Source organism: Corylus avellana, chromosome ca3 (assembly GCF_901000735.1).
Source record: "Corylus avellana chromosome ca3, CavTom2PMs-1.0".
NCBI lineage: Eukaryota > Viridiplantae > Streptophyta > Magnoliopsida > Fagales > Betulaceae > Corylus > Corylus avellana.
The window spans coordinates 27,205,917-27,232,083 of record NC_081543.1 but is presented as its reverse complement, the minus strand read 5'-3'; the positions used below and the strand labels follow the sequence as shown (position 1 = coordinate 27,232,083).

Sequence of the window (26,167 nt, the reverse complement as noted above, 5' to 3'; positions counted from 1 at the left end):
CAAGCAATAATTTCAAAGAGATTGCATGCCACATGAAACAAGGCTTACAGCTATGACGTGCAACCCCTCTCCCACATGAAACACTGGTTGACGAAAACCTGCAATCCCATGGATGATGAGCAATGTAACCAGCAATGTCCTCTGTAATTAATGATTACTGCATTAGATGTTTCAGATTACTCCAGAATATAATTTGTCGAACCAAGTCATGATGAATTCCAATGCAGCAAAAAGTGTATCAGCCACATGACAGTTGAACTAATAAGAGAGTATACAACAGTTAACTGCCCTTTTAAGGGTGACCCTCTTCCAAAACTTATGGAGCACTTACTTTCCATAGATAACTAGTTTCAACCACCTTTTTCACCTGCAAATTTGAAGTTGCTTAGAGACAACCGAAGAGAATAGTAAAGTTGGCCCTTCAAACCTGCTCTTGGAAAGTAAACCCTAGATACACGACTCCACTCACCAAAACCATGTATTAGGAAAACTCCTAATGTGGAATCGAACACAGGATGTCCGAGTTTACGGATTATCCCAAGCCCGCCCTTTGATCACTAGGCTGCACCTTGACAGGTACTAAAACTGATATATGGTGTGAATGAAAACGAAAGACCATCACACTAGTTATTTGCAAGTCCAAAGGAACAGGTTGAGGATGCAGACAACCAACAATTTCCACCGAGGCCAACTCTTGCACTGGTGCCTTGTCTAGGATTGGTTTCTCTTGCTGATCAATTACTATAGTATAGTAATATTCCAAGTGAGAAAAGGAGCTTCAGCTGATGCCAGAGAGGTTAAACATCACAAAGACATTCACACGCCCAAGAGAGAGAGAGAGAGAACAGCAACATCGATCATACATCTTTTCAGCTTACCAACCAACCATATCAGAGGAAAAAGGAAGACTAAAACAGGTAGGTTAATTTAATTTCAAACTGTAGGATCTCAAAATTTTCATGCGCAGATGAGCGCGTATAAATATGAAAGTATCCTCATTATTTCTTAAGGGGCTGAAAACAGATAATTGAGCTAAAATCATAAGAATCAATTGAATAAATTAAATGATTGATAACTATCTATTTCCATTTTTATTGTTGTGTATGGAAAAATGGAGAGAGACTGGTAACCTCAGCACGTTTTTTAGCTGCTCTTCTGAAAGGCTTCTGATTACGCCACCGTATCCGTTCAATCCCAATACCCAAACTATTATTTTGATCTGTAATTGGCTGCATCTTTTCCCTTAGACTAGACTCAGCTTTTGTTGTTTTCTTTATCAACCTCGTGTGTTTAAGAGAAGGTGTTTCAGGCTCTGCCAATCTGGCACAGATTGATCTGTCAAAGCATTAAGAACGAACTACTTACTAAAAATAGGAAAGAACATGCAAATATTAAAAATGATATTATGTTTCCAATAGATGATAGAAGTAACAAATAACTCATTCATTTTTTTTTCAAAAAAATCTGGTAATAATCTGTCACCAACAGAATCAAAAAACCCCTGGCAAGATTTTATCACCCCCAACTCCTTTCTCACAATTTTATTCATTTAAAGAAAAATTCTATCATTTGATAAGATGTGCTTCAAATGCTTATTTGGAACGCATTCATATTCCATAAAAGCCATGTCAAACAGCATTATCAGCTCTGCATTTTGTGTTTTATTGACTAATTTACATTCCCAAACCCAAAATAAGGCCTCAACCATACAGCAAAAATAAAAGATATGCTGATGTAATTACAATTTTCACAAAAGGAATTTTATCTTATAACTTACCTATCATGATCCACTGATGGTGTTGTAGATAAGTCTTCTTTTTGAGGATTACATGCAGGACAGATGTAGACCTTTGGTGGGGATCGCAATTTAATGCAATCAAAATGGTACCATTCATCACATTGATCACAAGCAATCATTTTTCTTTGATCATACGGCTTTCGGCAAATGCAATAGAGTATACTTCGAGCTCTTAGTAACTGCAACCACCAAACGGTAGCTGATCAATTAAATGCCAAGGAAAATATCTCTTAAACTTAATTTCCTTCTCTGCGTAACACAAAAACAATTATCTCTTTACCTTAATTTCCTTCTCAACATAAACAGGCAAACTTTCACCTTCCATGATAAGTTCAAAAACTTTATCTAAGCTGAGAGCTCCAGAATCTGCTGCAACCTGTGCATAAAACAAAAGAGCCAGTGAGAGAGAGAGAGAGAGAGAGCATGAGAGAGAGAGAGAGAGAATCAGCAATTTCTAGACCTTCTTAGCATGTTCTGCCCATAGCAAGGCAATTCGCTTTGCTTCTGTCAGTCTTTGCCTGTAGTAATCTTCAGGTGGAATGTTCATGGCCAGACCCTGCCACACAATATTGATCGAGTTTATATATGCATAAATGTAAATATGTATATATGCATATATGTACCAAGAGCTGTATATGTGCATATATGTAAATAATCAAAGAGGTATTCCTCACATGCCAGAAAGCATCTTCCCAGACAAAGCTCGTGCTTGAGGAATATATATTAGGGTACTAACACAACAGGTTCATTTTTGTTCTTTCAAACTAGGTCATCCGTTGCCAATGTTTGAATCAACTATGTTTTGTCCAATACAGAACAGAAATTTGAAAGTAATGTACCCCTTGTGGGAGGGAGGGAAAGAATTGATTGATTAAGTAGCAACTATTTGTCCCAGAGAAGGCAAATAATAAAAAGGCAGCCCTTTCAATGAAGAAGTATATATTAAAAATGTAAACCATATTTCATTTTCACAGGAAAGCTGTGTTACAAAAAATTCTCATTTAACAAACTGAAAACTCAATAACAAGTAATCCGCAGCAAACCAATAACATCTTGTAGTAATAGCTTGAGCATCTGCACAATGGATGCTGAAGAATTACTGAGAGCTATATAAGAACTAATACATAAGGATTTGCTTGGATTGACTGCCTATACCAACTACCTATAGGCTCAAACTGAATCTACTCCATTCTATGAATGGTTGAAAGTAGTCTTCACTAACACAAATCAATTATATTACTCCAGCCCTAGCCAAGTCTCCTATTCCACTTTTCCATAAGATTTCAATTCTTTGTTCCTCCATAGAACCAGAGACGCCAAAGCCAGTGGATGTGCAACACATCAAGAAATTTGCAGGAAGAACATAGGCATTAAATCATTCTGCGTACTAGTGGAATCGATTTACCATGTCTTTCTCATTCCTTTTTATTTAGTAATTCTCAAGCCGAACAAATTTTAGTTTAGAATAATCAATGGACATCTTGGCAGATGCTATCCCCATGTCAACTACCCCACTTCGATAAATACCACTCGTGAAAACCCTAGAGAATTCTACATCAAATAACCCATCTTAAGAATCTAGAATACTCCCAAAAGCCAAGTAGTCAATAAAACATACCTCTTTCAAATGCTGCTGAACCTGTTGGATCGTGGGCTTTTGTAAACCCTCTAATAATCTATTGACTTTGAATCTCCATGAGTATCTTGCAAATGCCAGATCAAGGTTGCAATTACCTTGATGATCATACAGACCTGCCACTTCAATGGCCTGTGTAACAAAACCACTTCAAATGAGTAAGAATATATAGATTTTAGGATATTGCGGTTTTCTCTCACAAAATACAAAAATTAAAATCAATTATGCACGTACAGCTTAATATATCAACAGTAAATGATGTAAAGTCTCAAGTACCTTAATAGCAATAGTTAGCTTTTCAGAGACAATGCCGAGATCTTTATCAAAATAAGCTAAAGCGAAATCAAGAATTTCTGTCAAGCAAGTTCTGCATGCCAAAGCTTGATCCACAAGTTGTTTCAATACATCTCTTTCCTCAATCCTGTAAAAACCAACAGCAGTTTCTCAATAAATGAAGTATTCACCTTAAACGATTCAAATTTATGAATTTGGTAACCCATTAAATAACCTTAATTAAAAAACAATAAAAAACTTTTTTTTTAATAAGGAAAGGGTTTAAGGTAAATGCAGGTGTAGCGTTTTGAAAAAAAAAAAAAAAAAACCCTTATCAGAAGCATGTGGCAAATTCCGTTGGAGAACCATTATTTTTTTACCACAGTCAGATCCCCATAGTAGTTACAAAATTCAAAGTCCAATCAACTTCAGGTAAAACAACTTATTACCATTCTATTGTCTGTAAATGCAAAAGCAATTACATGGTATCCGGCTAATCAACAAGCCTAACAAGAAAAAAAGACCCAAAACCAAAAACATAGGAAAACCAAAAGCCAAATATAAGATGGATCAGGCAAGCCATCCTTAGTCAATATATGAATCAACTGAAGATGAAGTGAAGACACCCAGGTTACAGGGCACATCATCAAGTTAGTTTTTGGTGGCTAACAAACTGCCCAGTGTTAGCAGCACCTTGAAATCAAGCAAACCTTGAAACTCAGAAGTCTGTTAATTAAAATTTGTATGCTATATATAATAGGAGGAACTCCCATGTTGATAGGTTATTCTTATTTAACGGGATGGCGATGAACTACTAGACATCAGTCTCAGTGATCAAATTTCACAACAGAAGCTCTCAAGCCATCTTAATTACTTCTCTGATGGCTCTAACTTCAGCTGCTAGAGTTGAATCTGTTTGAACAGAAAAGTATTTTGCATCCAAAACCTGTCACTGATCATTTCTTGCTATATTTCCTTTTTTTGATAAGTAAATGTATTTCATTAAAAGCACAAAGGCACAACCCAAGTACACGAGATATATAAAAGAAAAATCTAACCATAAGGAGAAAAAAAATCAAGAAACCCACAAAAGCTACAAAAATGAAATCAAGGGCAACTGTCCATTAGTAACAGGTATTGAAGAATAAAGCTTTTAATTCCAGCACCATGCTCTCACGGTCTTCAAGACTCCATTCATTTCTTTCTCTCTAGATTCACCACATCAGGTAGGACAGTACCAACTTCCACTCAGTTGCACCATGAGGAGTCAAGACTGCTAGATTGCCCTCTCCAACAGGTGAAAAGGTCTACCACTCATCTGGGCATGACCTAATGTAACCCAAAAAGACTAAAAATAGAAGTCCATAAAGCACGAGCAATCTCACAGTGGACTAAGAGATGATCAACAAACTCCCTGCTCATTTTACACATGCAACACTAGTCTACCACTATGATGTGCCGCTTCCTCAAGAGTAACTGTAGCGAGAAACTTCCCTAGCATGGCCGACCAAACAAAGAACATTGCTCTCAATTAAACATTATTACGCTAAATACTATTCCAAGGGAAGCGAAAAGGTCTACTACTCATCTGGGCATGACCTAATGTAACCCAAAAAGACTAAAAATAGAAGTCCATAAAGCACGAGCAATCTCACAATGGACTAAGAGATGATCAACAAATTCTCTGCTCAGTTTACACATGCAACACTAGTCTACCACTATGATGTGCCGCTTCCTCAAGAGTTACTGTAGCGAGAACCTTCCCCAGCATGGCCGACCAAACAAAGAACATTGCTCTCAATGAAACATTATTACGCTAAACACTATTCCAAGGGAAATGAGTACTCTCACAGGGTACCTTATAGAATGATTTTTTATTTTTTTTTAAAGGCCGGCAATCCGGGTTCATGTCAGGTCAATCGACCCACCAACCCGTTAAGGGTCAACCCTAACACGATCCATTTACTTAAATAAGTCAAACCCCTCAACCCTAATATGAACCATTCAAATTAACAGGTGGCACAACCCGTATGATAAACAAGTCGTGTTAAATTGACCCAAACACAACCCGTTTAACTCATTACTTGAAAAATAATTCAAATAAATGAATGACCCATTTGACCCAATCCGCATAACCCGCTTACTTTAATTTAGGTTTAGTTTGTTTTTTTTTTTAAATGTATATGGGTTAAACGAGTCATCCATAAGTTAAGTGGGTTCACCTAGGATTGACCCATTTTTTAAACAGGTTAATTCAGGTTGACCTTAACCCAATTATACAAAACTTTAACCCGCTAATTTCGTGTCAAATTCGAATGTCGTGTCAAAACCAGCCCTACTTGGAAAGGGCCAAACAAGGCTCATTTTCATCCTCTCATCTTAGTCTGAAGGAGTACAACAGAATAATAAATATGATAAAGAAATCCACCTCCCCGTCTTGTGCCACTCAAATAAAGCTAAAGATCCATTAGTGAGAGTCAGTAGAAATTTCCAAACAATCAGCCACGAAAGCATAGAGCGAGCAATACTGAATAATTCCAAAAAAGCTATCTTAAGGGACTAGTCCCCACACCACACATCATGCCAAAATTTAATTTTGGAGTCATTACCCACCTCAAATCTAGTATGACTAGAGAACTCCCCCCAGTTCTTGATATTTTTCCAAAGCCCACCCCATACCACCCAAACATTCCTTTGGCGTGATAAATCATGGAAAACATTCATGATATCTTCTTTAGGAACATCCCAACATGCTTGGAAGAACACCATAGAAAAATTGTAGGCCTTGTCACTGTTTAGGACTTTCACCAACTCAAAGACCTCATCATCCTCAAAAGCTCTCCAACCAAATGGCCTCATCCTCACCAATGGAATAAAAAGAAAAGTCATCCAACCTAGGCCGCCAACTGAACATTTTAGTAAACAAGCTATCATAGAACTACACAACGTATTCTTTGATCACAGTATGATCTGAAGACATTGTACCATTAAAACAAAGATTCAATGGAATTATTCCTTCTATTTATTTGATTTGCTATATTTCCTACTACTGCCACCTTAGTTTTAGAATCATATTCTCCAGCTTAGCTAATCTCAATATTACTTGGGGAAGGAAAACTAATATAGCAGCAAATAGAGTTCAAATTATATAGTGCTAGAGGAGAATAAATGTATATCATGCATGTTCACCATCATAACAAAGTTTACACAATTCTTCACAAGATGCCTTCGTTTTGCCAATTTTAATAAAAATAAATAAAAAAAAAAAGAAAAAAAAAAAAAAAGAATAGAATGCATCAAGTATTATTTCATAACTCATAAAATAACAAAAAGTTAAATAAACTATATACACAATCCATAAAATACATGAGCTAAAATATGATTTAGAGAAGCCACTAGACAATTGAATTAAAAAATAGGGTTTAGCCACGTTATTCATCTTATGAAAATAAAGGAGGAATAAATTAAAAGAAAAATATATATATAGAACAATAAGATGGGAGATTATTACATTATTCACCAGCATAAAAGTAACTAAAAATCCAGCGGTTTTATAAAATAGTACTGGTCATGGAGAAACAATAGAGAGCCTCAATAGTGCAGTGTATTACCATAAAAAGAAATCTTCAGCATCAGATAGAAGTTCAACAAGCATTTGTAATTCAGGACGCTTCCCTCCAAATCTCTGTACACACAGAAGAAGTGAGATGGGCTACAAAGGTTTCTTATGAACGAAGCTTCAAAAATATATTGCATACCAGAGGACCGCCTTTAATTTGACAAATTGATCCGCCTTCCAAAAATTGGCAATAAGGGCATATATACACTTCTGCACCATTTGAATTTGTTGCCATTGATCCTAGGCACCGCAAATGATAGCTGTTCGTACGAAAGAAATCTAAAACATGTGATAACCAGAACATAAAAACTGAAACAGAAACAAAAGAAATTATGATACATGGGACAACAACTAAAGTTTTAGGGATGATCATTATCAGATTATTCAGTAGCCACAGGAAAGTGGGGAAAGAAAGGAATCTGCAGAACAGGAATCAGAGTCATGTAGCTCAAAATCCTTCAAAAGAGCTTAAATGATTACTGGAAAAATTTGACATTGAAATAACAACCTATAGTGTGGAATACATATTATAAATCCTGGTCATCTTGACCTTGATAGACAGATTAAATAAGTAAATGCTAACAAGGTAGCAAATACCTTACCAGTCCTTGCACGTTGAACAAGTAAGAATCACCAGGTTCTCAGTATCACTGGAGCAGCAGACACATAAATTTCTCGCTTCAAAAACACGTGACTTGTCATACATGTACAAAGATCTATCTAGAGTCTGCTTAATCTGTGCAATGAAATACATTTTAAATATATCAAATTGATATTGTGAACAAAGCATCAAAATTGTAGAAGAAAACAGATAAGACAGACAGGTTGAAACCTTTCGTAAAGCATGAAGCAAAGAGTTCTCATCCCCAATTGAAGTCCCTAAAACATCCATGCAGCGCTTTGTCCACTTCTCAACCTTCTCAACTTTAGATAAAACCATATCAAGTTCTGAGCAACTGAAAGCAACAGCACTTCCAAGTTCCTGCAGATGCTCACATAATATTAGGCTACAAATGATACGTACAAGTGATGTTAGCCAACACACTTCAAGTTAGAAAGAACAATTTTGCCAGTGCATAAAATCAAACAAAGAAAGTACAAAAAAAAAAAAAAAAAAAGAAAAAGAAAGAAAGGATCAAACTGACTGAAGCTTTTTAGCCACGTTGTTCATCCTATGAAAATAAAGGAGCAATAAATTAAAAGAAATATATATATATATATATATATATAGAGAGAGAGAGAGAGAGAGAGAGAGAGAGAGAGAACAGTAAGATGGGACATTATTACATTATTCACCAGCATAAAAGTAACTAAAAATCCAGCAGTTTTATAAAATAGTACTGGTCAAGGAGAAAACAGAACTCTATGTCCCAACAAGAGTTCAAAGTTATTAAATGCAACACCTCCATTAAATGTAAGTAGGTTTGGGAATCTCATGCAGCATAATGATACAGGGCAAAGACTTTCTTGTGTTCACTGAAAACCTTTTTTTTTTTTTTTTAAAAGATAGAAGGAAAACACTACCTTAGTTCAAATAAAGAACTCGCTGATATTTTAACAAATTAGCATGCAGACCCACCAATATACTTATGAACATGCAGACTTGCAACACGCAACTCTTATATGGATTCATGAAAAAAGAATATGACTAGAATTATCCAAGGCAATACAAGTAATTAAACTTTCCCTAACAGATGCATACCTTGAGCTCTAACATCAGAGACCAAGATCGATCCTCATATTTTCTATCGAAAAACTGACAAACTTGTTCTTGCCACAGCCTACATTTACAGTTAAAAATGTGATAAGCATCAAGAACTATTAAAACAACAAATAATTGAGAGAAACATATCAGATACATTCCCAAAGCTCGGTCAAGTGAGCTTTGGGAATATATGTCATCAATCTTTAGAGAATAATTGGGGCAAATATATGTCATCCAATTTAGTTTTGAACAACATTGAGAATATAATAAAGACTATGGTGTTCATTTTTTTTATTAGTAATCGAAATATTATTAAAAGTGCAATCCAAGTACATGTATACAAGAGAAACACCTAGCTTGCAAAGGAAAACAAGTCAAGAAAAGAAGGAAAAACTAAGCAAATTAAGATCTAAGGCAGTTGTCCAGTGGTAAAGAAATTTGAAAAACAAAGACTTAAGTTTTACCATCGTCATCTCGTGGTTTTCAAAACTTCTATCATTTATTTCCCTCAAGAGACTACACAAGAAAGAACAGAACCATCTTCCACATAGCTGCACACTGAAGACTACCTCTCAACCCTCCACAACAAGTGAAACGGTTTACTACACTATTAGGCATGCTAAACTGTTGATTAAATAATTAAATTTACCATTTTCTATCAAGCTTTTAGAACAAATGGTGATTTAACATATAATCTCAGAGCCAAACGTCCTAAATTTGAACTTCGACTTTGTTATTTACCTCTCATTTCAATTAAATGTCTCACATATTAGGTAATTTATATATTTACTTATCAAAAAAAAAATATTAGGCCTCACCAATTAAAGGGGAGTTTGAACCCAAGTGTGAAGGGAAGAGTTAGAATATAAATTAAATAATTAAATTCCATCTCTTCTATCAGCTTAAATTTTTGGGATAAGTGGTAATTTAACATAGTATCAGAGCCAGAGGTCTCGAGTGTGAGCCTCGACTCCGTCACTTCACCCTCAATTTCATTAAAATATTCCACATGTTGAACAACCTATTAAAAAGGAGTTTGAGCCCATACTTTAGGGGGAGTATTACAATGTTGATTAAATGATTAAATTTACCCTTTCTTATCAGCTTAAACTTTTAGGACAAGTGGTGATTCAACAAAACATAACCCAAGCTAACTCAATCCAACAAAAGATAACACCCCACGAAAGGTCAAATGTGACAAGAAAACTCATTTGAGTTTGACTGCAGTAGGGTTATAGGTGAAGAGAACCTGATCAAACTACAAAGAGAAATAACAAAGTACTCAATGATAAAGAAACCATAATCAGTGAGAATCAACAGGCACATACAAAATAATCTTCCAACATACTTAAACAGATAAAAATGAGAGGATAGATATTGACTCCTATGGGCACCATTTTTTAGTAAGCACGGGTTGCAACTTTCAAGTGGAAATCAAGCTGCATCAGTGGTTTCACTAACATCTAAAACTTTCACAGCATGAAAACACTATCAGAGCATTTAGTTACATATCTGAAATGACGCTTGAAATTAAAGCTACATATATATACACACACACATAGTATACCTACACAAGTGTGCGGTTCTACTACAGACCCAAGTGATGTATTACAAGTCAAAAGGCTAGAAATAACAAAAAGAAAACAATAGAATGAGACAATCAATTTGCTCACTTATGTTTATGGATAGCATTTTCAAGTTGACCAACCATCACCGGAAAGGAGACATCAATACTCTGCAAATAGAGAAAGCTAAAAGTCAATTCTATATGACAAATCAACTTTAAACAATAGGATAAATAGAACACTAAGCATTCAATTCATAAAATGGTAGATTTGAGAAGATATGAAGAGGTAACATAATGAGCAAACACAAAAACCTGAGAGTCTGCAAGAACTTCTTCAGCATCACTCAACTTGCATCTTTTGAAAGTCAAATGTGGCAAAGAGATTGCCTCTGACGCTTGCTTAAGCCATCTGATCCCAACAATCAATGAGCTGCATAAGGGGCCAGACACGCATGCATGGGGAAGTTGCTCTGCATCCTTCACCAAGTCCTCAACATCCTACAAGATAAAATGTGAAGAAAGCCCTTCATCAAAATAAACCACTTGGTAAAACACCTAAGAAGAACAATTTTATACAACTCGACTAAGCCTATACATAATTGAATTATCTCACACAAGGAAGAAACAACTCAAAACCAATAAAGTTGTGCAAATCCCAACTATTCTATTCCAAAAAAAAATTGATTGCATTAAAACCCAGGGGTTTGATTAAGACAATCTCGAAGGTGAGGATACTAAAGCAAAACTAATTCCCTCATAATGCAGAAAATGTTTTTGTATCTACACTTCTTTTATAATCAAAACAATCTTATTAAAGAGCAGAGGGCGCAACCCAAGTATGTTTATGTACCTATACTTCATTCATTATCACTTCTTGAAGTAATAAACAATGGCATACATCAATTTAATTGCAACTTGCACTGTTTCACAAATCACTTAGAAACAACAAAAATAAATTGCAAACAAAAAGAAGCACAAGTTTCTTTATAATCATCAAAGCTTCGAAGAAAGAATAAAGGAAGCCCATGTAACACCTAAAAGCATCAATATATAATATGACCATGTTAATTAGTTTAAAATTTCACCTCAAAAGAAGGAGCACCGGAGCAGAAAGAAAGGGCCTTCTTGCACCATTGCAGGGCAGAACAGTTACCTTGAAGTTCTGGAATCTCACGAAAGTTGAAACCAAGAGATAAACCACTTTTTGTGACACATTCCATTTTAGAAATTATACATTCCATTTTAGAAATAAGACAGTTGACTATTCCATCGCCTATATTACTCGAACCAAATATGCACCCAGCATCTTGCAGAAGAGAACGTGCTTCTTGCTCCCACTCCTCACAGTTCTTCAAAACTGTTTCTAGTACCCTGCTTTCTTCCAAAGATATCTTCAGAATCTTCGACTGAGAAACTAAATCCTACAAAATATAGAGGATATCATCACATATACAGTCCAAATTTAAGCAAAGTACCAACATGCGGGAAAGAGCAAGAACCTGCAAGGCCTTAGCTTCGAGTAAAGAACTTGAGGCGGGAGCTGAAGACGAAGCAGACATTAAAAAAGGTTTTGACTTTTTTAACCAGGACTTGGCTATTAATACTGTATCTTTGACATCATCAAGAGAAGGCAGAATCACAAATATGTCCTCTGAAGCCCTGAAGAAGTTCAATGTCAACTATTATTACCAGCAGGCAAAATAAGCCATAAAAATCAAAAAGTCAAAAACAAACAAGCAAAGTGCACTTAATACCTTATGACATCCTCAAAGTCGCACATTGGAGCCTCATGTGCAAGAATATCTTTTGCTCTTTCCTCCCAATGTACAGCAGCAGCAAGTACTCCAGTCATATCAACAAATAATTTTTCTCTCTCAATCTGAAGCCTGAAAAAAGAATGAAAATTGAAACACAAAGCTGTATAAAAAATATAAAGCAAAAACCTTTGGCACTCCCAGTTTTTTAGGGGTATCAAGGAAAAAAGCTTACACTGTAGCCTCCATCATCAGTTGCTGAATGCAGTCCAGACACATTTTAGTATGGCGTGCCTGTTTCAACGTAGCATAAATGAATAAAGTTCCCCAATGAATTTCCAAAAAATGCTTGACACACAAGCACCAAAACAAATTAGAGTGTTGTTTTCATTTAATTAACGTAATCTTGAAATTTAAAACCATCAAGTACATGAGGAGGAGGGGGGAAAGAAGAACACCCTGAAGACAAAATGGGTTCATATTGAATTACCTTAATAGCTTTTTCCCTGCAACAGGCCTTCTTCAACTCAACCTCGGCTATAGGCAATTCATCAACTGCTCAAAACAAACACACCATCAGAACAATATAAAACAAAATCAAGAATGATGACTCTAATAATGATCTCCATAAATATCCAAAACAGAAAACACTAAAACAGAAAAGTCGCATGTCATCAAAAGCGAACCTTGAATTGTTAAAGATCCTCCATCTGTGACAATGCTATTTAATTCATCAACTACATTGTGATAATCCTCCCGCTCATTAATGTTCACCAGAACATCATTAAACCGGGAGATCCACAACAGTGCATCAGTGTGGTACTGCCTCAGAAGCTTCAACTCTGGTATGTTCACAGTACAGCCATTCAATTCTTGAAGAAGCACTTCGATAGTCTGAAAAAAGTTATTGGTTAAAAAGGTAGGCCTTAAACTCCAATGAACAGTTAAAACCACAAAAAACGACAACAAAACCCCACAAAGCCAACCTTTAGACTGATAGGACCTTTTAAAATCTCAGCACATTGAGCACGACATAGTTCAGCTTGCCTTAATAAATCAAAAAGCATTTCTGTCTCTGGGAGTTTAACTTGAAGCTCCAAAATCTGTTCAACATTGAGATTAAGATCATAGCGTGTGGATACCTAAAGAAACAACCACAGAAATTGACAAAAAGAAGATAATAGCAATTGGAAATATGTAGAAATCGTAATCACCTCTGACTCTAACTTGTAAATGATATCAACCTCGATTGTGCCAGGGCATTTCTCAGTGATGCATTTCCGTACACTTTCTATCCAGACCTAATGGTTCTCAGTAATAAACCGGATTAGAAAGAAAACAAATGGAAAAAAATACAAAACACAAGAGTAATGAAATCCAAAAGCTAGTTACTTTAATTAGCGTATCATGGCTTTGGCCACAACTGAACTTGCTTGTAGCACGCTTACTAAGTGAAAGACAAATACCTTTTACCATAGTAAAGTTTATAAGTTGATATTTTCTTGAGAAAAAATCATCGAAATAAAATTATTTTGAAAACAAGAAAAATGCATGTAGGTTCCATGCGTAACCAAACTCAAGATCAATTCCCAAAGAACCAGTACAGACACCACAGGATTTACATTGTTCAATCCTACGTGGAAATCTTTAGGGCAAAAACAGATGTCAAGGAGAGAGAAATACATTTAACTGTGAAGAATTATTATCAAAATTTCCACATTTCACAAATTAAACCCCAAGCATTTTGAAATATAACCCTAATGTAGTCCCCATCTATTAAGATTGAATTACTTATCAAAAAAGTATAGTTTTTAGGCCATTCATAGCATCAGTTTGGAAGCATGGCTTTTCACTGCTGAGCATCCTGCAAAAAGGGATTCTCAGAAGTTGAAGCCATTAATTAAGCGTGTCAAGGCCCAGACTAAATTAGGTTATCCCAACAGTTCTGAGGTACTTGACCCTGTGAAGGCCTTGCCAGGTTATGCTGGAGTTCAAAAGTGTGTTGCATTAAAATCATGACCTTTCACCATATTAAAATCCAGTAATTTACTGGGAGCTCTCCACTCAACATAATAGTTGTTTTCTGCCTGTGGCTTTCCCCTCTTGCACTTTAAGTTATTAATTTTCACTTGTGGAAGCACCCATAAGTTTCTTTCCCTAGGAGTTTTCCATATATCCGACAAAAGGGAAAACCAGAATTTAAGCTGCTCTCAAGCAACAGAGCCTATCAATCCCATCTAAGTAACAAATGATAAAAAACATTTAAAAAATGAGAAATATTACTGAAGCAGCAAATGGAAAGTAGAATACCCATCCTACACCCAAGATCATGTGATATCCAGGCAACATATGAACATTATTTTGCAACTTTTATCCATTGAAAAATCTAATAAATTATTAGAAATAAATGGTAAAAGAAAAAATATTGGCCAGATTACCACAAGGAGGACAAGCAACCCAAAAAACTAAAAATATCATACTAAATCTGCATATGTTCAAAAGGAAATACCTTTACTGCAGTAATTTTCTGTGATAATTGCTCACTCTCTTTTACATAAATTGGTAAGCCACAAACTCTGGAGTACAAGAATTCCAACTCAGAAATCTGCAGCGATAAACATCAATCAAAACAAATGGAGAAAAAGGAAACACCATAACTAATTAATGCTGCAAGCTGCCAGAAGACAATTACTTTCAATATAATCTCAAAAATTAAAATAAAGTAAATGATAAAAACATATAGTCAATTTTTTCTAAAAAAGGTACTTTTGAGCATGTTGATAGAGCATCATCAATTTCTCGAATCAACAGTCTTGCCTCTGTTGCACACTCCTGAATGTCAGAAAACAAACAGCAATAAGTTCAATTTGGCAGATACCCACACAGTGGAAACAATATTCACACACTAAACCATAATAACCTTCAACTTGAGATGCCTAGGCTCATTACAGGGCACAGGGTTGATACTCAGTAACTCATTGACATATTCAAAGTGAATTTTCTCTAGATCCCCACCACAATGACGTGACCAGTTTTCAACTTTAGCTAGACAATCTCTTATGCCTTCTGCCCATTTCTGAGCTTCAATCAAATTCTTTACCATGTCCCGTACCTGTGTCCAAAGTGTAACTTTTTTATTAAGAAACTACTGCTGTAATGTCCAATTTTAAGAGCAACAAGAATGAAAAAAACAGAAAGATGGAGGCTAAAAGCTCACAGGATCCATTTCAGAACCAGCCCAAAGAAACTGTTCAGCTTCCTTCAACACAGCAACATAGGCTTCACTTGAAAATGGATTCTGAAAAATCTTGCCCGACTGCAAAAGCCATTGGGCTGCAAGCTGATCCAGAGTAACATGGCCACCTTTGATCTACATGCAAATGGTCCAAGAAAACAGTCATAAATACCCCAATTCATCAATCCTATCATACTTAATGAAACAAACTACATTATAACCAGATCTGTAATTCACTTAAAGCACAAGGCTGGTTAACAGGGCATCATCTGCTCATCAACAAAAAAAAAGTAATCACAAACAGATCCCACTTGCACAAGGAAACAAACATAACTTCAACCAATACTTCCTACATCATAAAAAGTTAAAACTAAACCTCACAATTATTACAATACTATCACCATTATTCAATGCTTCACCACCCTCATTTTTGGCATTCAGGGGTGATCTCCTAGTTCCTACCAGATCTGTAAGGATTTAGTTACAATTAGAGATACTCCCTTCCCTATTTATCCATGGATCCGTTACTCGTGCTCATTCAATTGGAAGTATTGATCCAATTCAAAATATTTATGCTTCATAACTAGAAAGCAAATGGTGTTTTTTATTTTTTTTTTCTTTTAAAAAAAAAAAAAAAAATGAAACAAAATGGTGCTTTAGGTTTTTGCAATTTTTATGAAGTGGCTTCGTTCTTTTTGGTGGCTTTCAAGAAGCATCCCAAGAATAGATTCTCAAAGAAACTTCAATTTTTCACATTTTGAAAAGCTACAGCCCTGCCTAAATGGCCTTATTATATCTCTCTCCAGTCTCATCCTGCATTTTTGGAATAGAATTAACCTTTAAGAGCTGGAACCCAGCATATCCTTTTCAGCCCAATAAAAACAGAGACATGAAAGGATATTCTGATGAAAGGAACTTAATATGGAAAGTAGCATTCATACAATAAATGTCTAATTTTTACTGTATCTCACTTCCACTTTGGATTAAGTTTATCATAGCCATAATAAATATCAATTATATTACTTGAAGTGCAGGTGTTGACTTATATTACTCAATACTTACGCCTATTTATATTGGGGCCAAAGGGTAAGGATATCCAGCAACAATCCCTTCTAGACAACTCCGAAAAACAGGTATATTGGAATTGTACAAACTATCTGTCTGAATAAATCATAATATTCCAGAGAGGAAATTCATGGTAATAATAAAAGTAAAACACTAAAAGACTGATTCAGCATATTTCTTAGTGATGATCAAGGGCCAAAAGCAGAGTGGGCAAAAAGAATTTGAGATTTACATATCTATAAAATTGTATAATTAAGATAACCCAACCAGACGGATAGCAAATGAAATTCCAATATATCAAGTAGTAAACAAAATATCAAAAACTAAACCTTTTTAGTCAAGGTATTTAGTTCAGTGGAAATTGATGTTTGCTTCCTTATACTTCTACTCTCTTCCATCTCTTCACAACTATATTTATCAACTGTAAGCACCAAGTCATACAATTCTGCGAGTGTGTGACGATAAAGAAGACACAGTCTACTGGATTTGCATTCACAGAGGCGTTCCCAGTGCTGCATGAGAGGCATAGATAATCGGTCAATGGTAGATAATATAATTCAAATGCACCAAGCATTAGATATTTACAATCATAAAACTTTGAACAAGTCCAGAATAATTTCAAATCATCTTCATAATCAAGTTCTCCATTAAAACAATTAGAAAGCCACCATTTAGCAAAAACAAAATAGGCTACAAAATAGATTGTCAAAAGAAGGGATATATGAAGAATAAGATTAACATAAGCCTAACCCCCTTTTCCCCCCCTTTGAATAGGAAAAAGAGAGAGAGAGAGAGAGAGATTAACATAAGCCAGTTCCAGAGTTGAGAGATTCTTGAAAATTGAGTTTTTATAAAAATATGCAATTAATTGCACTTTTTATTATGCATTCCAAATTTCCAATCAACCTGCACATGATAATTGACCTGAAAAATTTTAGAATAAACGGTTTTTTGAAAAGTCAAGCCTTTCTTCTTCAAATTTGTTTAGAAAACAAAAAGGAATTATAACTACAAACAATACTGATATCTCACAAAAGAAAGTAAAATGAATGGGTTCCAAAAACAAAAGCCTACACATTTCCACTGATAAATGAGACAAGTGCACCACTATTTTACTTCGCATTTTGCAATCAATTGAAGAGCACTCCAACTCAGCATCAGAAAAGCAGAGCAATTATGAGAAAATTTCTTCTTGCCAATGAACTCGAGCTTAGGAGGCAATCAAACTTACCACCAAGTCCAACTTAACAACATTAGCAATCTCTCTTAAACTTAACATTCAGAGCAAGATCGATGCACTCAGAGTAGACTTATAGCTCATGTCAACGTACACTTGGCATATACATTTTTTAAGTCAGGAATTATGAATGTCACATACCTCCAGACATACAAAAGCAGATGGCCTACAGCGGCAAACAACAGCAGAAAGATAGAGATACTGCTTGCATATAATACATGTTGGATCCTACAAAACCCACCAGGAGATTTTGAACACCACAGAGTATATCTTCATAAAATGAAAATCAATAAGCGTGTGTATGCTTTAAGGTAAATACCTCTTCAGTACCCACATATTCAGGACATTTCCGAGGGGACATGGGAGATGACTTTATGATGCCATTTTTCCAAAGCTGCTCTCTCAAATTTTTCTCTTTATCATATATTCTAAGCAATTCTTTCTTCAAATAAGGTGATACTCGGCCATTGCAGTCATTCTGCTAAAATCAAAACAACATCAAGCAGAAGAAGCAGAAAAGTTACTGGAGTAATACCAAGATTCAATTCAAGAAGCAAAGAGCGAGAAGCAATCCAAAGTAATAAACAATCAATGATTACATATGTTGAGGAAAAAACAAATACACAATCATTGTATATGATAACAGGGGGAAAAATTGGTGCAGGTTACACTCAACTTTTTAGACAAATATTGATGATTGGCCTAATATCAAGTTATCGTGAAATTTTAAATAAGAAAATAAGTTCCAGGTCAAAATTTGCAACCTTGGCTACGACGCAAAGAAGCTCCTCATGAGACAAAACAGCAGCTTTGTGATACTGCTGATACCGCTCTGCTCCAACGCCACCATGAGGCAGCCAGTCAGCAGGAGCAAAGTTGACAGCCTCTGCACAATTTAAACCTGAAAAGAACAAGCATAATTATTATATGCCACATATGATTCATTACAATTTAATAGAGCACAAAGCTCTTCAATTGATCACCACTAGCTAGTAAAACTAAAATGGTGTGGCCTACCAAGATTGAAACCTCCATGGTATGATCTAGGGAAGGTGATGACAAAATTACCAGGCTCCTGGCAGATAGCAAGCATAAAGAGAATCGTATCAAACAATTTCAAGGATTCAAACAAATGAATCAATAGCCACCAAAAATTTAAGTATCATCAAAAAATATCACAAGGAGATGCTATAAAAACAGTAGATGTAGATATGACAGTTTGGACAAGCAGCCTACGCCAGAATGTCCAGTTCTACTCATATCCATTTCTTCTATAGGTGATACAAAGAAAAGGACCCTGAACTCTCTTATTGCTTCAAAGTTCCAAAACCCAACTCGCTTCAACATTCCTCCCACAAATTAAAACTCAAGCAAACATTAAAATTATGAGTTTCTATTGTATATTCCCCATGAATAACCTTATTCAGCAAAAATATAAGACACTTATATTCACCAAACCATTCAACTAATTTACCACTTGGTGAACAACAAAAACAGGATGAGGGGGAAATGAAAAAATATTTCAGGTCACACCTGTAATATGCTATAGACAGGAACTCCATGTTCTTGCAAGACAGATGGATTCAACATGGTGACAAGCTGGAAGAGTAGATCTGGTTGTGCATCAAAAAGATCAGGAAGACTCTTCTGCATAACCTACAGGAAAGTGGAATAAGTTGGTCACAAGCATGTTTTATTGATAAGAAGAAACCGAGTAGTCAACACATAATATTCATCAGGGACCCACATAATAGTGAAACTGCTAGATAATTGTCAAAGTAATATATTAACCTACTACCACAGGAACAGTGGAATGCATCTCTTAAGAATATGAAAAGGAGATAACAAAAAAAATCACAGAAATCGAAGTATACAACTAGAATTAATTCCTAGAAGCTAATAAGGTACATAAATTATACATCAAATTGTTTCATTGCAATGAATGGACAATAAAGATACCATAAAAAGAGAAAGAAAGGACATTTCAAGGGGTGAAAATGCCTATGGACCCAAAGAAGAATGTCAAACATTATTCTAAAGAACTCTGAGAACTACCTTTTCAAAAGCTTGGGCTTCACTACCAGGGACACTGTACCAACATTTTGGCTCTCCCCTGAGACAACCACAGAAATGAGAAGTGAGCATCTGTTTTGTATAAAACTAAACTAAAGTGGTAGAAATCCAAACCACAAGAACTGTTATAGATACATATGTTATACACGCGCACACACACATATACGTATGTGAAAAATACACATATAAAAGAATAATATAATCACGGGCACCTGAATGTCTATTTAATGATTCACCTGGCAGCAAAATGTGTAGACAAAAGAAAGAAACTCTGAGTCTCACTTATACCAACAGTACCACCATCTAAAGAATAGCTGCTTCTAACAACCCTGAATAGAACATAGTTTACCAATGCCAAAAAAAAAGAACATAGGTTACCAATGCCAAACTGACTTGGATTTCTCCCAAAACACCAACCCCAACGGCAATCTTTTCAAACCCCAAAGAGGGTAGAATTGAACTGCACAGTACACCTCAATGTAATTTAATGGACCAGTACAGCCAATCACAGTTCAAACTAAACTGTGATTCATCAACACTCCACCAAATTCCCTGAGAGACAGCTCAACTCAACTCAACTAAGCCATAATCCTAACAAATAGAGATGGCTAAAGACACAAAAACATGAAAAAAATAAAAAGCAAAGAACTTCAAAATAAACCAAACACAGGATCCAATTAAATCATTCTTCAGTTTTTATCTGACTTTTTTGTTCATTTGGAGGGTCCGTTGTCAAGTGAAATGGAAAAAACCTCAGGCTGCCAAGCGCAAGTGACGACTTGATGCAAGAGGAATTTGAGAAAATTGTTATTTTAATTATGCATGTGTGTTTTAGTTTTCCTTTTTCAATAAGGATTTGGTTTTTCCTTTCCTATTAGGATTTGTCTTCTTTTTCCTATTAGGATTTGTTTTCATTTTCCAATTAGGTTTGCTTTTCCTTTTCCTTGTTAATTTAGGAGGTCCATATCCTATATAAAGGCATCTAGTCTTTGTTATTTTTGAATTCAGTTTATACTACAAATTAAATTTAAGTCTTTCAGAGTTATTTCTCTGTTTGCTTATTTCGAGCACTTAGGGACTTTCTCTTCCCTATTTGTTATTTTCTCTCTTCCTGAGTTCCCTTTTCTATCTTCAATTTTTAGTTTCTGCTGATATCATACGCTGTCAGAACAATCTTAGTTCTGCTCGGTGTCAATTGGTATCAGAGCTTAGCGCCTTCTTGCGATGAATTGTTTTCATTAGTTTTTCATGACTGGTGGTCATGGTCAACGTGGATAGGTTCCGAATGAGGAAGTCCCTTACCATGAGCGCAGTATACAAAACGTGATGATTGAAGATTTGCAGAGGCAGGTTGCGGAGTTAACCCAGCGTCTAGCGGCGCAAAACTTGGAGATGTATTGCGATATTGACAGTCACAATTCAAAATCCAATTTCAAGAGCCCGTATCACAAGCCTGTTCTGTTTTGGGAACATGTTCGGGATGAACGACATGAGGACTTAGACTTCAGAGTTAAGTTTGTTGATGAAGAGTTTCAACATGAAGAAGACGTTGAAAATCCTTCTCAATGTTTCGTGGATTGGAATTCTCCACCAATTTATGATACATATGTCGATGATGAAGATCTTATAGAGGTGGAGGAAAATTTTATTTTCAAAGAGGAAGAAATAGTTGATCCTTTTAGGGAGATTTATATGCCGCACGAATGGGAGAAGATAAATGAATACTGTGTGAAGATTGAAATATCTCAATATGATATGAAGAATTTTCAAAATACTATTCGCAGTCATGTTGTGATAGGTTGTAAATTGTTTCTCTTCCGATATCAAGTTGCATTGATGTTGAGAAGTATGGGATGGAAAGGATTAATTGGACATCCAAAAGATCGAGGAAAAGATGATTTTAACTCGAGGGCGAGTTCTTTCCAACCCGAAGAAACTGATGCAGGAGGAATTTGAGAAAATTGTTATTTTAATTATGCATGTGTGTTTTAGTTTTCCTTTTTAAGTAAGGATTGGGTTTTTCCTTTCCTATTAGGATTTTTTTTCCTTTCCCTATTAGGATTTGTTTTCTTTTTCCAATTAGGTTTGCTTTTCCTTTTCCTTATTAATTTAGGATGTGCCTAGCCTATACAAAGGCATCTAGTCTCTGTTATTTTTTAATTCAGTTTATACTATCAATTAAATTTAAGTCTTTAATAGTTATTTTTCTGTTTGCTAATTTGGGGCACTTATGGACTTTCTCTTCCCTATTTGTTATTTTCTCTCTTCCTGAGTTCCCTTTTCTATTTTAAATTCTTAGTTTCTGTTGCTATTATACGCTGTCAGAACAATCTTAGTTCTGCCCGGCGTCACCACTTCATGCAAAAATGCTGAAGGGCACGACCATATCCAAGACATCCCTCCCAAGATCCCATTTAAGTGGGACCAGCATTGTGTAATGACCCTTTTCTTTTGTTTAAATTGGGTGCAGTCAGCTTTTGATAAATCAACAAATCAAAAACTAAAGCAATAACCATACCTTGAAAATGGTCCAGCTAATACTTTGGATGCTTATTTAATCATTGTACACTACTGATGTGATCATTAGTTTTTTCTTCACATTTAATCTCAATCTATGTAGTGGATTTTTCTTTTACAACTCAATACTAGTAATAAGCAACTTTTTTGGGTTATCACGTCATGCGTCTAAATACACCCTCTCATTTTCTAAAACAAATACTAGTTCTCAAACAGAAAAGTTGACAAACAAATACAAAGAAAATGAGCCACAGTTACATAGTCACAAAAATAAAATAAATAAATGAAAATGATAGATAAGGCACAATTAGATACATACCAGTGCAGATAATTCATCGAGTACAAACAGTGATCTTCAAAATGCCAGCAAAAAGCCGAAAACAGCATCCCCATATACAGCCAGGGCACCATAACACCAGTAATGTTTTGATGAACAGCTCGAAGCATTGACCCTTTCAATTTGGGCAAGTTATTAATATTCCAGGGACTATCACAGTATTCACCCCAAACCTTAGCTTCAACTGTTTGTGGTCTCTGGTCATTTGCACGTGGAAAACCACTCCCATAAATGGAGGTATCCAAGTCACTACCATACATAACTTCAACCTCACCCACCAATCCCTCCACAATTTCCCAGAACTTTTTCTCTATTTGCACCCGTGATGCAGATACGGTCCCAAACCATCTCTTCTTGGCGCGATCAGCCACACGCCTAAAAGCTTCCAATGAGTACCGTTTACCAGGCACAAAACCAAAGCAATCCTCGTCAGAATTCAAGCACTCTAAGCAATACCAATTACCTTCTGGAACTTGCTTTAAAGGTGGGGAAAGACAATAAATATGCCACCCCTTGTTACACCTATCACAAAGAAGCATCACTTCCCCATGCAGTCCACTTCTGCATTGTTCGCATATCTGATCATGCTCTTCCTCCTCTACCTTACAAACCTTAACTTTATCACCACCATTACTTCTACGTCTCCTTTTTGAGCCTGAAAATTCAGCCTCATGTTCACTCTTCCTCTTCTCATGCGATCCTCTCTTATACCCACTACCAGCCTTTTGATTCAACCGATTGTAATAATTCTCATAATCAAACAAATGCTCTCGATACAACTGACACAACACATGCTTCGCACACTCTGAAATCTTCCTTGCCGACCTCACGAACCACGAAACCTCCCCCCACTTCTTCTCCTTCAAAACCTTATCGTACCCACCATACCGCTTCACCCCATTAAACAATTTACACAAATCCAGCTCCTCCCCCTCAAACACCACCTTCTTCCTCAACTTCTTCCCACAATGATCCTCCAAAAACCTACTGTACTCCAACTCAAAAGTCTTGGAATCACACGCGGCCGGCCGCGCCTGCAACTGGTGAATTGCCTGGGTTTTCGTGGGAAACGTAAACGACTCCCAATCCAACGCAAACGGGGGCTTCCAACTCTTCGGCGGAACTATCCTACAAATCCCATATCTCTCAGCCTCTTGCCTAATCTTATTTATATACTCCAAAGGGTCCCTAAATTCATCCTCAGTTGGGTAATACACAGGCCCAGATGGAATATTCAATGACCCAGATAACGAAACACCACCATTTTGCCCTAACACCCCCTTCTCCACAGCCCTAGGTCTCCCTTTCCCCATTACCCCCCACCACACATACAACAAAACCTATACACACACCATTACTTATTCACATATCCATACATATACATAAACATACACACATGTATGTATATATAGAGAGATAGCTACAAATAGATTACAGTATTGCAATTAGTGAAAATCAAAGAGAGTGGTTTCTAGGGTTTCAGCGTACCTTTCTCTTTTGAGTGTGGAACTGTGGAAGTGAGTTTGGCTTCGTTGGTTGAAAATGAATATGGTCGTTAAAAGTAGGGATATTTCAGGCCATATATTTAGGGGTCTAAAGATGGTTAAATTTACGGAAATTGAAATGCCCATAATGCCCTTTTAGGCCTCACTTTAAATGGGCCGTACCATTTCGTCGTTGTTGTGTTGTTCATCTCTGCTTTTGGTCTTTTTCCTTGCCGTGCGTGTTGGGGCTAGGACCAGTGGGAACTCTACGCGCGGAGATGGGTTGAATCAACGGGTGTGATTGTGTACGTTGATTTCAGGTGCGTTGACTGCGAGTGTAGTATTTGCTGGTCCACTGCCTTCTCGGTTCTTCATTCGAGTACACGTGTCAGAGACGATTGATTAGATCAGATGTAGTACGTTAAAAGGAGGAGTACAATGGACGGACGAGATGGCTTGCTTAGATCCTGTTGTGCAATTAATGGGCTTGACTTTGCCCGAACGTGGTTTCAATTTTTCTTTTTTTGGGTCATGCATGAAATAGTGATCTCCCCATAAGTCACAATCTATGATTTTATGCCCCTAAAAAAAAAAAAAAAAATCTATGATTTTATGATTTATTGACTCCGGATGAAATTCGAATTTAACAGTACACCAGACGTTCGAAGATACATCTTGAACGTTCAACACGTGGTAATAATATGAATAAAGCTTATCCCTATTCTCAGAGTCTTGCAACTCTATAAATACACATTTTTCCTATGCCCCTTCAGCTTAATTATTTCCACCCTTTCTAATCATTTTCACTTTAGATCGAGTGTGTGAGAGTGCCTTGGTGAATAGAAAAAGCCTCTTCTTAGTGCCTTGTTCTTCAAATGAAGCAACTTTATTAGCCTAGTTTGTTTTAGTTATATTAATAGGTTGCTTATTTATTGTTTAGTTAGTTTTGTATCTTAGCTTTGAATCTCTAATTGGTTTTGGCTTTAATATTATATTAGCATTGGATTAGTAAAAAATAAGACGAGCCATGCAATTCATGAACCTGTCACGGGGGAAGCTATGGCAGCTCTGCACGCAGCAAAATTTTGTTGGGAGTTTGGTTTTTTTGAGATTCTGCTAGAGGGAGATTCGATATCGGTAGTCAAGGCCATTGGGGAGAAAACTCAAAATTGGTTAAAGTATGGGCAAATCGTGGAAAACACCAAGATGGTTCTGAGATCCCTTCGACATTGGAAAATAGGCCATGTCAAGTGCGAAGCAAACGAAGCAGCTCATGTTTTGGCAAAGGAAGCATCTAGGACCGACACAGATAATATTTGGATTGAGGAAATTCCAGCTTGTATTTTTAATATTGTTCATTTAGAGCTTAATGCTCTTTTTTCGTAAAGCTAAGGCTCTTGTATTCTTGTTCAATTATGAATAAAGAGTAATACCATTTTTCACAAAAAAATATATATATATTGGATTAGTAAATTGATAATGTTGGACGTGTCTTTTTCTACATGAGTGTGTTATTGTGGCTTAGGAGTCTGCTAGAGATCACGTTAAGACCTTATAACTTGCCTAGGAGTGGTTGGATGGGTTTTTATTTCATAAATGGGTTTCTACCAGGCATGAATGTTCAACCTCCTTTGATCGAATGTTTGATGTCGTGGCCGAATGCTCGACCTTTTTTGTCTGAACGTTCGAGGGTCATGTGGAAAACTTGTTTTGAGTATATTAGGCTTTAGGGCTTGTTTTAGCTCCAATTTGTTACTAATATTATGTATTTTCTCATATTTCAATGTTATGGAGCCTCATGATGTTTTTGTGGAGGAGTCTTACGACATGGATGAGTAAAACTCGCATAGATACTTGTTATTATTTT

The 26,167-nt window shown here is 36.1% G+C and overlaps 1 protein-coding gene across 3 annotated transcripts; it reads right to left on the bottom strand.

Moving 5' to 3' along the window:
- Positions 1-890: 890 nt before the first annotated feature.
- On the bottom strand, positions 891-24,349 carry LOC132175648 (lysine-specific demethylase JMJ17). 3 transcript variants are annotated; one of them, XM_059587658.1, is made up of 33 exons: positions 22,799-24,349; positions 19,945-20,002; positions 19,423-19,545; positions 18,907-18,964; positions 18,651-18,790; positions 18,209-18,367; positions 18,031-18,117; positions 16,982-17,164; positions 15,570-15,722; positions 15,273-15,464; positions 15,119-15,184; positions 14,862-14,957; positions 13,567-13,653; positions 13,339-13,455; positions 13,039-13,246; positions 12,843-12,907; positions 12,588-12,646; positions 12,353-12,484; positions 12,098-12,257; positions 11,684-12,019; positions 10,911-11,096; positions 10,705-10,766; positions 9,029-9,107; positions 8,159-8,308; positions 7,929-8,062; positions 7,466-7,586; positions 7,319-7,392; positions 3,711-3,855; positions 3,417-3,566; positions 2,259-2,354; positions 2,079-2,174; positions 1,778-1,977; positions 891-1,335 (listed from the first exon to the last, which is right to left on the bottom strand). In XM_059587658.1, exons 1-33 carry the CDS (start codon positions 24,127-24,129, stop codon positions 1,092-1,094), a joined length of 5,547 nt encoding a protein of 1,848 aa, XP_059443641.1. In that variant the 5' UTR covers positions 24,130-24,349; the 3' UTR covers positions 891-1,091. The 3 variants fall into 3 exon arrangements, with proteins under 3 accessions (XP_059443641.1, XP_059443640.1, XP_059443642.1); XM_059587657.1 differs by having other exon boundaries at positions 18,209-18,370; positions 18,654-18,790; XM_059587659.1 differs by having other exon boundaries at positions 18,654-18,790.
- Positions 24,350-26,167: the final 1,818 nt, after the last annotated feature.

Bases quoted from the DNA above. Each gene is read 5' to 3' on its own strand.
- LOC132175648 (XM_059587658.1), bottom strand. From the start codon at position 24,129: ATGGGGAAAGGGAGACCTAGGGCTGTGGAGAAGGGGGTGTTAGGGCAA. The intron at 20,003-22,798 runs GTATGTATCTAA...TGGTTGTCTCAG, and splicing joins TCGATGAATTATCTGCACTG to GGGAGAGCCAAAATGTTGGT. The intron at 10,767-10,910 runs GTTTTTGTGTTT...CTCTATTTGCAG, and splicing joins AAGTTCTTGCAGACTCTCAG to AGTATTGATGTCTCCTTTCC.